We start from the raw sequence: 14,204 nt of genomic DNA, 5'->3' as shown, positions 1-14,204 counted from the left end.
CATAAGCAATTAGGAAATAACACTTACTACCCAGGAACCAAAAAAAAAATAATTGTTACACGGTGTTATTATTGGGCCATGCTTCTTGAAACAATGGGGTCATCCCAGTTTAAGTGAATCCAATTCTCGGTCCTCCATTTGTGTTTGGTAATACATCATCCATATGCGATTCATGTCGTGTGCATGCAATAGAAGAGCTGTGCGGAATAACTGGGTAACTACAGGAGGTGCGTGTGTTTGTTTGTTTGTTGTTTTGTCAAAACCGTCTCGTCGTTCACATTGAATTTAAGATCTGCCACTCTTCGGATTGAATGTTATAGAATTTGTGAGACGTAAAATTAGTCTCACTTCCGGTCAGACTCCTTATCTTTTTACATTTCGTACACACAAAATAGTGTACCGTCTGTACAGTATGCAATAATAAAACACACACACACCCCTAGTTCAAAGCAAACTGTGGCCATAAAACAACATAAACAACATTTTTTTTTAAGCAAAACATTGTTTTTATATTTTCATTCTAAACCTGTTCAATACTGACGCCAACACCATAATCAATAAAATATGCACAGCAACACATGGATGTTTTGATCGCTTCAATTAGCGAACTTCATCCTCCTCAAGAGGGACGGACTAAAATGTGTCCAAAACTAGATTCCTATAACATTTCCATTCGATTCCTGATGCGTATGTGCTGAAGATATATTGTGATAAGATAGATTATATTGTGAGAAGTGTTGAATTTAAATCAAGGGAAGTAATGTTAAAACTCTACAATGCATTAGTAAGACTTCACCTAGAATATTGTGTTCAGTTCTGGTCACCTCGTTACAAAAAGGATATTGCTGCTCTAGAAAGAGTGCAAAGAAGAGCGACCAGAATTATCCCGGGTTTAAAAGGCATGTCGTATGCAGACAGGCTAAAAGAATTTAATCTATTCAGTCTTGAACAAAGAAGACTACGCGGCGATCTGATTCAAACATTCAAAATCCTAAAAGGTATAGACAATGTCAACCCGGGGGACTTCTTTGACTTGAAAAAAGAAAAAAGGACCAGGGGTCATAAATGGAGATTAGATAAGGGGGCATTCAGAACAGAAAATAGGAGTCACTTTTTTACACAGAGAATTGTGAGGGTCTGGAACCAACTCCCCAGTAATGTTGTTGAAGCTGACACCCTGGGATCCTTCAAGAAGCTGCTTGATGAGATTCTGGGATCAATAAGCTACTAACAACCAAACGAGCAAGATGGGCTGAATGGCCTCCTCTCGTTTGTAAACGTTCTTATGTTCTTAAGATTGCACCATAACGAGCGCCCCTTTAAATTCAAATACGTCACAACTCTCGTCACATACGTCACACCTATCCTTCAGCCGTGCCCCCTTCTATTTCCATTTGTGATTCGATTGAAATCTCGCGAGAGATACTCGCCGTTTTATGTCTCTAGCAGAGGAAAGCCATGGCTGAGAGTAATAACTGTTGTTTGTGTAAAATTAACAAAAATAACGGCTTTTCAGTCCGGATTAGGGAAACTTTAACGCTGCATTGTTAATGCCATTAGACAAGGAGCATCAGCACCAGGTTAGTACATTTATAGAGATGAGTAAGTAACATATTTACCGGTACTGATAGGCCGTTTTGACAGGTTGTTATTTCAACAAGCGGCGTCATTATAGATTGGGATGGTAGCAACAAGAACATAGTAGATTCTGATTTCGTGGGCGTATAATGCTCCTTACTGGCAATTGAATAGACGTATGTTTATTTTTAATATCTTAATTTTGCTTACCACTGTAACAGAATTCATATGACAGAAATATCAAGCGGGATTACCGACTAGACTGTTTTCAAAGTGAACTTTAAGGGTTTAAATCCAGTTAAACAAGCATTTTAATAATGATTTTTAAAAAAAAAACTAAAAAAAAAAAGTAATTTCCAAGTTAATAATTAAACCGCATTTGAGAGAGTGGAATTTCTTTACGTTCATTTTGTCTGCCTCTCTACAATTCCGACATTGTCCGCTGGGGGGATTTATTGAATTTGCAATGAAAATTATGAAATAACACGCTTCTTGGATTTAGAACAAATGACGGTGTGTGTACTTTTCGATTTGAACCAAATAACTTTATAATTCAGTGCACCAAAATGTATTTTTAGACGCCAGCCTCAAGAATTACATGCTACTTATGTTTCAATAGTTGAAGGTGAAAATGTGAAAATAAAAAATCTTGCCCTTAACATTTTATTTGAGTTTTCTCTATTTTGAATCTGTTCAATGTTGCTGCCATTTGTCCAGTGACCCTCCCTGGAATTCAGACATTTAGTCTTAATCCCGGTTAAACTTGAAAACAAAATGCATGGTCTTTTTTCTGATGCCACATTCTGTAACCTCTTAGACTTTGTGACTGATACCTTTTCAAACCACACGTTATATTTGAAGCCCATGTTGGAAACACTTCTAGCTACAAGAATCAGGCTATATAAAAGGTCTTATACTTGTACAGTAGTGGAAGCTGGCAGTTGGAAACAGCACATGATGGGCAACAGGATCCTAAGAAAACTAAGATGGGTCAAGGGATGCTGTAGCAGATGCCTATGTTGGAGTGGAACGGTTTGTTGTGTATCGATGAATCGTGGTACTTTACATGATGGATCCTATTGATTGAAGTATGTATTGTAAAATGACATACGACCAAAAACACAAAGTAGCTCATTTTTCACCAAGGGTTTCTTGAATGAACAATAAGTGTTTTATAGTTGGTATGAATACATGCTCTCCCTAACTTATTTAATTGAGACAATACTTCTCCATTTAGTGATCATTTGATGTTATTATGCATCATACAAGTAATTAATTATATTGCTTTTTGTTCTGTAATTCACCAGGTCTTCAGCCAGCTCATTTACATCCCAGCTCAGTTTCCAGACTCCTCCAGGATGCTTTGGATTCAGTCTCTTCTTAACAGTGTGCATCGTAAAGTTCATCAGCAGACATAAATCCAACTGATTTTCAGCTTGGTGAGTGACCACTATGGCTCAAACTCAAACTTCCTGCTAATGCTGAATGTGCATTTAAATGTCTGCCTTTATTTCACTTTTAAAGTCTACAGCCCTTTTGTAATGTTTCCCAGCATCAGTATTCTGTAGGGCAGGGGTGCCCAATCCTGGTCCTGGAGTGCCGATGCCCTCCTGGTTTTTGTTCAAACTGTACACTAAATTGATTAATTGGACCAATTAAGCTTCTAATAAGGGCTTGATTGGTCCAATTAAGTAATTTAGGGCACAGTTGCAACAAAAGCCAGGAGGGACATCGGCCCTCCAGGACCAGGTTTGGGCACCCCTGCTGTAGGGTATACAATGTCAAGCACCTTACCATAGGTCTTAATCTTGGACTAGATAAGGTGGTCTAAGATTAGAGATAATCAGGGGTCTGCGAAACCAAAGCTTGTATTAAAATACCAAAGCTTTGTAAGAAAGAAAAAAAAAAGTAATCTTTTATTCTTTTAGAATGTGTGAACATATAGAGGAACTGTTGTAACAACTGTAATATTTTTTTTCTGCTTCATTGTTAGCTGAAAATCCAAAGGACTGCAGTCTTCACTCATTATCTGTATCTGTGGTGCATTCCTATGGCTTCAAGACCAGCTGGAATGCCAGGTGAGTAGCTGTTTCCTGTTGTACATTCACTTGTGACTTCCTCAATAAGCAAACCTTATTTGTTTGTTGCCCAAAGGTGTACTGACAAACATTTATTTGTATATATAAAAGATATATTGATATATTAAATATTGAATACGAAACTGACCTACTGAATAAAGATCTTTCTTTATTAACTGTGCATTTTTTTAAGGTTGAAAAACTGCAATTTAAATAAGAACCAAACAACTAACTAATGTATTGAAGGTCGCTTGAGCACTCGGCTGTTTGTTTCTCACAGTTTTGTAACCCTGACATGGAATTTCCACTTATCAGAGTTAGACTGGAAACAACTTTTTGAATATGCTTCCTTCTACTTCTGAGCAGTTCCAAATGGTTGTGTCTCTCTTGTCTCGTCACCCAGCCCTGGAGTCGGGAGGTTCGGAGGGGATGCTTGAGTCGTTGTCTCTGCCGATCGGGATGAATCGGCGTGCGTTCAGCTACGATGACGCCCTTGATGACCTGGGCCCCATGACTCCACCCCCTTCAGACATCAGTGCCAACATATTGTGGAAAAAGCCTGTCATCCCAGAGAGGAAGTACCAGCATCTCTCTGAGGTATCAGAAAAACCTCTTCCTCTCTTCTCTCATTCTCTGCTCCCCTCCCCCCCACCCCCCCATACCCCTCCCCCACCTACACCCCTCGCCTACCCCTCGCCTGTAGAAAAAAAGCAGTCGTCCTCTTAGGAAAGTCACATTTTCTACGAAGACACCTCTTTCTCTTCCCATGTCTTTCTCCCTTCCCCCCCCTCTATGTATCTCTTCTCCTACAGAAACAGCTTGTGATCCAGGACACGACTTCTGTCTGAAGCTCTTCTCATAGGTAAAAGCAAGGCTTCTCTATGTCTAACTGTCTCTGTGTCTGGCTTCACTTTTTGCTCCCCCATCCCTCAATGAAATTACTGGTGTCTGGCTTTTCATTGCTTGAGCCGTATAATATGAAAAACAATATGATGTGCATAATCATATGCAGATCACTGTAACACATGATTCATGAACGAGGCCCTGTAATTTGTACAAGTGTCAGTGTTTATTGAAAAATAAAATAATGATATATGGTTGCAGTATATTGCTGATGAAGTTAACCTGCATCAGTTCTCCTGTATGTTAAACAGACCACATTGTACTGCACTACTTACAAATACAGCTTTGTAAAAACTTGTAATTTTCATTAAATAAATAAAATACTGGACCATGACACGTGATAACAATAATAAGGTGATTGTATAAAATGATCATTATTGATATACTGTTTTGTAATAAGGCAAATTGGAGATGGTGGAACACGCTATCCATTTCTAACAGTATACCGTTATGAAAGAAAGTATATTGTTTCACCGCTGTGGCTGAGAAGCTCTTGCAGTCTCTGACCTGCTGTTCCTGACAGCACAGGCACTGCTGTCTGACAGAGATGGATGCTTGTGTTTTAGGAAACGCCTCTTGGGTAGTTGAATGGAGCATGCAGTTCAAAGTTGCTACTGCTGTTGACATTTTAGGATATTTTACTAGGTGAAAACTGGGAAGTCCCATCCTTCTGTTGAGAGACCTCCTAACTGATGGAAGCAGCAGTACAGAAATAAACTAAACTCTTTTTTTTTTCTGGTTTTGTCTGTTATGGTCCCTTACGCCCTGGATTTTCAGTCTACTGGGACCTTGTCTGCATTCAGGTCACTGTCTTGTCACTGCCCATTTTTAAACCAATCAACCTTTTCATTTTGTTATGCAGGTAGAAGAAAACGGGCAGGTCCTGCCCCCTTTCCATGCCAGTGACACTGCTAGCAAGCCCGCTGTGCCAGTGGTTAAGGCGAAGGCTACATCCATCATCATGAACTCGCTTATCACAAGTAAGAAGGGAGCTATTCTTTTTGTATGTAAGAGAGATGGGGCTTCGTAGGGGTGCATTAGGGGTAGATCTGGCTATTTATCTAGTTGATGACAGTAACGACATAGAAAGGTAATATCACAATCCAATATTATATGTTATAGTCCTGCTGGGCTACTTTTTTATATGAAGTTCAATTGGATCAAATGATTATTTGCAAACAAGACTAGACTTAAATCCTGCTTTATTTATTTATTCTAGAACCATTTTGTATAAAGAAAGCAGCAATGTAGTTCTTCTGGTCATGTATCATGAGACACAGGATACACCCCTCTGTCACAATGATATATTGCTTAAAGAAAATGTCACAACTCTCCTATGAACAGTGAATCATCCAGTAGTCAGCTAGCAGTGAGTTGATTTAAAATCAAATGCTGTTAATGGAATAGTGTAGTTCAGCACTGTCACTGGTTTAAATACAGGGCTTTGTTTGTTTTTCAGATTATTTACAAAATGCAGTTTCAAAGAGTAGATGATTTACATGAGACTAAGGTTACAGACTATTTGTTTATCAACAGGGTATTTTTAATCAATTTTATTTTAGACTTAAGTGGCAAACCACTACCATGTCAAACGGGTAAAAAGATGATGTTGCTCAGCCAGTTTTGAAAGCAGGGAGTCGGGGTACCCTGTTCCCTGCAGCTCTTGTTATTGCCTAGGGAAACCACATTACAGAACTGTTTCCTAATTTAGCTTTGCTATCTAATCTTGTGTCTCTGTGATGGGAATTTCTCAACTACCTTGGCATTGCAGATGTATCTCCCCAGTTTGAACAATTTCATAAATGCAACATTTTGGAGAGTCTTTCATTAAGAAGTAGTATTTCAAGATAACATTTTGTTCTCTGTTCCACCGATCAATGCATTGCAGGGATGGAAATAAGATTCTCATTGCATAGCAGTTTGAGCCATTCCTGGCTTTACTATGACTAAGACACACCTGACCTTGGTACCTATACACTGGGGCTAATCAAGCTCATAGTAAAACCTGGAATGGGTGAAACTGCTATGCAATAGCAGTCTTATTTTCATTCCTGCATTACATTTAATTGTGCAATATTAAACGTAAAAATGTTACTATGCTCAAATACCTTTACAACTTTAACCAAATTTGAGTTTCCATGGTCTCCTGGAATCCCATTATGTCCAGATGAACTCTTCCAGTTTAATATTTTGTTGGTTTTTATAGGTTATCAATACACAGGTACTGGATTTACTAAAGAATGGGGAGGGCGATGGTAACATTTATTTAACCCAGCTGTCGTGTGTGTGTGTGTGTGTGTGTGTGTGTGTGTGTTTTTTTTTTTTTCCTGCAGAGCAGACCCAGGAGAGCATCCAGCGCTTTGAGCGGCAAGCAGGCCTGACGGACACGGGCTACACCCCCCACAAGGGGCTGACTGCAGAGGAGACTCACTACCATCGCGTGGCAGAGGCAGTGCATGTGAGTAACTGAAGTGTTCACTGTGTCGTCTGGATTGGGCACCCCCACCAACACTGAGTTTAAGCATCACTCCATTTATAAACAGAATGCAGCTTTTAATAAGTTACGATTTATGGTACTTACTCAGCAGTTTGTTTTTTAAAAAAAAAAATTAAAAAATGACATTTAAAAAAAAAAAAATAGCTATTTAACAAAAAAAAAGAAATTGCACAATTTCTGTGAGCAAAGCATTTTTCAAAACAGTAGATTACCTATTAAACAGTTGAATCCAATGGCGTGTATACAGCATACAAATAACACATGTGTTTTAATTAATGCCCATCTAACAACTGTATGATTTAGTGGAAGCTATTTTTAATAATCTAAACATCGATGGACCCAAATGCCTCCACCCTTTTATTAATCCTGTTGCTGGTTTTCCCCCTATTGCCCATCGTATTTCCATTACTAAATACAATACAACTGCAGTGAAATGAGGTCGCAGAAAATTGTGGGTAATCTTTTTTAATCTCTACATATTCTTTAATTTTCCAAGCATCTCTGACTGTAGATGGTGCTTGTTTCACCTTTCAGGGAGTACCTGCGTTTTTTTTGTTGTGGTTGGTTGGTTGTTTGTTTTGTTATAAAATTAACTTTTTCATTTTTTTTATTAATATTATTATTATTATTATTATTGGAAAGTTGCGGTCTTGCTGTTAACATAAAGACAGTCTTGAAACACATGGTGACCTGTTAGCCACGTTCTTATTCAATTACGTAATGTCAAACGTTTTAACTAATAAAGGGAGTATGCGGCCAAAAACAAATTAAGAACTGACAGTCAGGTGTGTGTGTGTGTCTATATATATATATATATATATATATATATATATATATATATATATATATATATATATATATAATTTGAATAACACGCACACGCAAAAAGTTGTTTACCCATGGACATGGTTTTATGTCGCCAGAACAGATAGCCTGTTTGCTTGCCAGGCAACCCACTGAAAAGGGACAACCCACTTTTACCAAGTATCGGCCAATCATGTTACAGCTTTAAATCACATGACTTCTAGCCTGCTGCTTTTGAAGAAAAAAAAAAAAAACATGGCTACTGGGAAGAGGTCGTTGTGGGACAAGATGCAGGAAATCATTATTTTTGAAAGGTTTTCGTCTTATATCGGCATTGTTTGTTTTTTTTGTGTACAATTGTGTGAGGGACGTCAGTATTAAGGCAGAAAAATACTAAAATAGCATAGATCGGGTTAAGGCCTTGTCTGCCGGGCAAAGCCTGGGGGCTAGAGTTATCCTGTACCCTGTGATGGCGAGATAAGCTTGTTTGGATGTGAGGTTGAGGAGTATCTGAATCATTTGTGTATATATTGAGTTTACACATTTCGTGTGAGGATTGTTGGGTTTTATTTGCCGTCAACTGAATGTTTTAAGACGTTAGCTCCTTAAATTGAGGGCTGTGTAATTCAGACTGTTGTTCTGTGGGACCATTATCTGTTTTATATTATAACAGAATGGTATAGTCTCGTGTTTTAGAAATGTGTGTTTTTGTTTTTGTTTTATATTTACAGTCAACACTCAGTACGATTTTCGTTTTATCAGTAATTCTTTTGCCCTTCAACTCCAGATGTAAAAAAATGAATGTGCATGCCAGGTACCAGATTTCTGAAATATTTAATTGCTTGTTTTACCCCTGAAATTGCTATAAGATACTATTGGATAGAATATAAAACTAAGCCAATGCTATTGGAAACATTTCATTTAACCCTAAGCCACTGTGTGCCAGTCCTCATATAACAACGGTAAGGGACAATGGAAATAAGTACTTATAAACGAAGTACGTAGTAAACACAATTTGAAATACGGTATGTAACTGCGAACATAAGTACTTTAAATATTTACACTCTGTAGACCTTATAAATGTTAAAACAAAAATAATAGAAAAATAAACTTTGACCGTCTCAAATACTAAATACCGATAAATATCAACAATACAAGAAAGCTTAACTGCCAAAGAACGCGAGGTTTTTTTTTTTTATATAACATGCCCCTGTGTGCCGTATAGTGTAATTAGTACAATTTTACGAATGTATATTTTGGCTAAATGTAATTAAAATTGTATACGTTATGCGTCTAAACTGTGCCAAGAAAAACATAGAATAAAAGTAAATCGCAACTGTTTTTCGTGCCTGACGTCACAAATGCCACAGTGACTCATTTGCTGTCCCGGATATACCTTATTTATGGAAAATATTTACCTGTGGAACAGGAAAACTCTACGTATTAAACCGCACTGTATGCATTAAACTGTACTTATTAAACACAGTTTAATACGTACACCGTTTAATACGTACAGTTTCCTGAACAGGAAACTGTACGTATTAAACGGTGTATACTTTTATAAGCGAGTCCGTTTTAAGCAGGATAATTCCCCGTTAAAGCCCGTGTTGTTTGGCAGGGACATGACTCCTCAATACGTTGTAAACGCAACTCCTTTCTAACAGGATCCGTTATAAGAGCACCTGTATACTTTTTTTTTTTTTTTTTTATGAACAATACAAAGTATTTATTTTTGAAAAGAAAAGGGTCATGCACATGTGCTTTAATGAACAGTACAATACACATTGTATTTGTAAGCCCTATAATACATACAAAACGCAAGATCTCTGAGGAATTAAAAACTGCAAATGTTTTTAGTTAAATGTTTTTTATAAACATACATAAGCAACATTTCTGATTAATAAACTGACATGCACATTATGTACAGTTGTCTGCAACTGTACAGGCATTACAGGCATTTTTTTTGTTAACTTTGGATTTTGACTGCAAACTACTTGGGCAATGTTAAGCCGTTGTTGTTTGAATTCTGCTGTTATTGGTCTACTGATATCGGCTTGATTCTGGAATCAGACTTTTTTTTTTTTAAATGATTATTCTATTATGGCATCAGCAAGTACAGGTACAGTTTTTGTTTATTTAGCAGACGCCTTTATCCAAGGCGACTTGCAGAGACTAGGGTGTGTGAACTATGCATCAGCTGCAGAGTCACTTACAATTGCGTCTCACCCGAAAGACGGAGCACAAGGAGGTTAAGTGACTTGCTCAGGGTCACACAATGAGTCAGTGGCTGAGGTGGGATTTGAACCGGGGACCTCCTGGTTACAAGCCCTTTTCTTTAACCACTGGACCACACAGCCTCCTTCATAATGTATGTATGTACTAGAATAATATTGCTCTATTTTTATTCTTCAGGCAAACACATTTTCAATTATCAGGCTATTTCAACAGGAAAAAAATATATGTATCAGCTTATTAACACCACATTCTTTTTATCTGCTAATTGCAACAGTGTTATTCATTATAGTAACTGAAGTCATGAAAAATGCCTTCAATAATTCACACAGCATGCCAATAATAAATTTTTTTTTGTTATATATTATATAGGTGGTGGTCTGTTTTGTTAGTAAGTAGTCATGTGAGTTGTTAAAGGGTGTTAAATGCAGTTGAAAGTTTTGAAGGTTGTTTTTATAAAGTTCTGCGTTTTTATAGTTAAAACCCCTCTGCTGTGTATTATTTCTTACTTCTAGTTTATATCATTTTTTACTTTGAATACATTAGATGCCTTAGATGTTTCTTCGCTGTTACTGTTGATGTATTTATCTATACTATGCTGAGTATTTTTTATTTAATACTTTATTTTAGATACTTTAGAAATTGTAGAGTATTTTTTGTTGGTGAAATAAAAAAGCAATCATCTTGAGACATGTATTGTACTGGGTACATAAAAATCTGTTAATGGTTCAACTTGCTAGCTATTGAGTGATGTGTTGGTATTTGTCTGAATAATCGATTAATCGAAGCAACAATTGATAGATTAATAGATTACATTAATCGTTTCATGCCACACTACTTGCTTGTTTGTTGTTGGTGCAAGCGCATAGGAATGTGAACCATTTTCAGGTAAAAAAAAAAAAAAAGATGAACAGTGAGGTGTATTGCACTCTTGAAAGGTTGCAGAGATGAGCGACGGGGTGAATTGCTCACTTAAAAGCTTGCAGAAACCCCGTAGAATAGACAGCAAACCTTGGCTTGTGCAGGTACGGCATGGTACTGTACATGCTTTGTCTTTTGACGTAGCTGTGTACGTCCTGGAGCGGAAGTGGTTCATATCAGGAGTGGAAGCCAAATGCGTGAACTTTTTAAAAGTATGCATTGCAAAAAGTTTTGTTTTAAAAAAAACGAAGAAAAACATTTGCAAAAGCATTTAGGTACGTTATATTGCATGTGCAATACTGTACGTTTACTGTGCAAGCCACCCTGAACTGCATTTGAAATCTGCAAGTCCCAGAAGAAAATTTCTCAGCTTTGTATCTTAGTAGTCCCAGGTACAGGCACATTCTGATCACAGGCTTTGTTTAACCACAAAAGCAAGGTGTCCTCCACATCAGAAATGCTGATGACTTGCATCCGCAGTTTGCTGTTCATAGGCTTGTATTGTATCCCGGTTTTTCAGAATGGCTGAGTTCGTGGAAATGTTGAAATCTGCAGCAACATTTTTATTTTATATTTTGGTACGGTGGTGCATTATTTGCAATAAGCAACTGCTAATTTGTATCAGGAAATGTGTTTAATCAGTTAGTTTTAATGAAAATTGACTATTGTTATGGGCTAATAGTGGGAAGCTATGGCCCCCCCGAGGGAAGAACTATAGTTACCAACGGAACTATAATGCCTGAAGCCACAGGCTGAGGGCATTGTCCCCTGGAGGTAACTATAGTTCTTCCCAAGGGGCCTTTAGTTTCCCACTATGAGCCGAGGTCTGCAGTTCATATTTGTTTTGTGAATCAGTGAAGAAAGTCATGTTTTTGAAGTCCATAGCACATAGTAGTTAGTTTTTTTGGCATAGAACTGTCCATCTGACTCTCAGTGCGGCATAGAATTCTCAGAGGATTCTGAGTTTGTAAACGTCTTATTTATTTATTTATCGTCGAGTTGCAGTTGTTTGAATTTTTAGCAAGTCAGAAAACACAAAGGGAAGTTTAGATGATTTTAGTGTTTGCAACATCTTTGTTTTGTAGTATATTGTATATTTCTGTTCATTGGTGCTTTGTGTTCTGGGGACAGGAAACCATGGACCCTTATACAGACCTGTATTAGTTATTCTGTCCTAACCTTGTCTCTCCCTGCTAACAGAAGCTGAAGATGCAGAGTGGGGAGTCCAAAGAGGAGAAACAGACATCATCTGCACAGTCCACACCTAGTGGGACACCTCAGACATCCCCCAAACACAAACGCAGGTACTGTCAAATACAGTTCTAATAAATTCTGAGAAGAGAAATAACTCTGGTGGGACCATTTTGTTGTTGCCACCTGTATTATTGTCTTCCCCAAAGATCTACAAATCATACCACTGAAAAGCATTTTCTATAAAATTATTTAGAAATGTAAGATATTGGGGTTGCCTGTTTTACAGGGGCTGGTTCAGTCAGGGTTCAACAGCCTCCCTCACTGGTTCTGAAATTGCCAGTACTAATTCCAGCATTGATATGGGTCCTGTGGAGGGAGGAACTACTGAGAAGTGGAGTCTCTTTGGTCCTCGACATGTCCAGAAATCCACCACTGACCCAGGTACTGATCACCATCTGTTTTTAATTTTCAGTCTCAATTGGGCCACCACACTGATTTTATTTATTTTAATTTCCTCCAGCCAAATGGTTATGTAGGATGTTGTGTGAAGCTTAGTGATTTTAAAATGTACCTTTTATTTAAAAATGTAAACTTTGTATTCTGGCACACCTGAATAACTAATTTTATATATATTAGTCGGTGAATAACTAATAGTGTGTAAATGGTCAGATTGAAGAGTACATGAAATGCTTTGTAAGATGATGTTATTCCCTCAGGAGGATTTGCTTTGCAGTCTTACCGTGGTGCTCAGAAGCCTACCCCAATGGAGTTGATGCGAGCACAGGCCACCCGTTTAGCCGAGGATGGTGCAAACTTGAAACCCCCAAGGATGGATGTACCAGGCATGGACGTGAAGAGGCAGGCACCCCGATCACACAACCTCAAACCCCGTGACATGAACGTGCTTACCCCTTCCGGCTTCTAGTGACCCCATAGATTAAACATGGACTAGTCTTTGGACCTCGACTCCCTGCTCCTGAGGGATTGTCTTGGCTCCTGTTCACTTCTTTAAAAGGACCTGCTGCAAGGGATCTCTCGGATCACCCATTTAGATGCGTGTTAGGTTTTGCAAGGATTGTTGTTTACATGTCTACTAGATGTCATCACTTAACGTTAATCCAAGTAAAATACCGGTGTGTGTGTGTATATATACACCGCATTCATTGCCTTTTTCGAATCCCAGTCAAGTTTTTAAGTTACTGTGACTCCTTGATTATCAGTACGTAGGTGTCAAAAACAGCTCCTTTCTGTATACATGGAAGATTTTCTTTCAAGGATCAATATTGGCTTACACAGCTAGTTTACCAAGATATTTTGAGATTGTGGTTTTTGACACTTGGGTAAATTATGCCTTTCCTGGTTTTATTTTTTTTTATTTTTTTCATATTAAGTGTAGTGCAGAGAAAGTTCCTGACATTTCTGACTGGGCTGTAAGTAAACTTGTGGTTAGCTGAAAGTGTTAATGTCTTCTGAACAGAGCAGGTGTCTTCAAGCTTGTCACTTGTAACAGATCCATTGAGTAGACTTTGTTACATGTATATAAACATGTTCCTGTATAGTATTAGTCACTGTTGTGTGCATGGTCCTTTACCCCCCCTTGCAATCCATGTATGCACTGTGTTGGGTTGTGCTTGTTTAATTAGCAGCCATTGTACATTTAAAGGAATTGTCGCTGATCCACTTTGTATTGTGCAGGTACATTTGATGCAGTTAAATTTCTGAATTATCAGAAAACATTTAGATCAAGACTGGAGTGCAGATTAGCTATCTAATTTATTTTAATTTCATTTTGATGATGAACATAATTTCAATGTTTTGTTCTTACGTAATAAAGCCAAACCTCTTTAAAATATGTTTAAGTAACACTAACAGTTGTTAAATGTCTATATAGAAAAAAGATTTATCAAGGTGAACTGCAGAAGTTTAATTACAGCATCAAAAATTTCCAGCCAATTGGTGTTGAAGTAGGGAGAATGAAGTCATGAATGTTGTTTGTA

The 14,204-nt window shown here is 37.7% G+C and overlaps 1 protein-coding gene across 2 annotated transcripts; it reads left to right on the top strand.

Moving 5' to 3' along the window:
• Positions 1-1,413: 1,413 nt before the first annotated feature.
• Positions 1,414-14,059, top strand: LOC117413207 (putative monooxygenase p33MONOX). Of its 2 annotated transcripts, XM_034022029.3 has the most exons (9): positions 1,414-1,580; positions 2,886-3,017; positions 3,572-3,656; positions 4,060-4,253; positions 5,422-5,539; positions 6,893-7,017; positions 12,214-12,317; positions 12,494-12,648; positions 12,924-14,059. In XM_034022029.3, the coding sequence occupies exons 3-9, from the start codon at positions 3,629-3,631 to the stop codon at positions 13,130-13,132; spliced, it is 933 nt and encodes a 310-aa protein (XP_033877920.3). In that variant the 5' UTR covers positions 1,414-1,580; positions 2,886-3,017; positions 3,572-3,628; the 3' UTR covers positions 13,133-14,059. The 2 variants fall into 2 exon arrangements, with proteins under 2 accessions (XP_033877920.3, XP_058852078.1); XM_058996095.1 differs by lacking the exons at positions 1,414-1,580; positions 2,886-3,017 and having other exon boundaries at positions 4,023-4,253.
• The last annotated feature ends 145 nt before the right edge of the window (positions 14,060-14,204 follow it).

Source organism: Acipenser ruthenus, chromosome 22 (assembly GCF_902713425.1).
Source record: "Acipenser ruthenus chromosome 22, fAciRut3.2 maternal haplotype, whole genome shotgun sequence".
NCBI classification, from domain to species: domain Eukaryota; kingdom Metazoa; phylum Chordata; class Actinopteri; order Acipenseriformes; family Acipenseridae; genus Acipenser; species Acipenser ruthenus.
The sequence above is the reverse complement of the archived record's forward strand: the minus strand, read 5'-3'. Positions and strand labels throughout refer to the sequence as shown.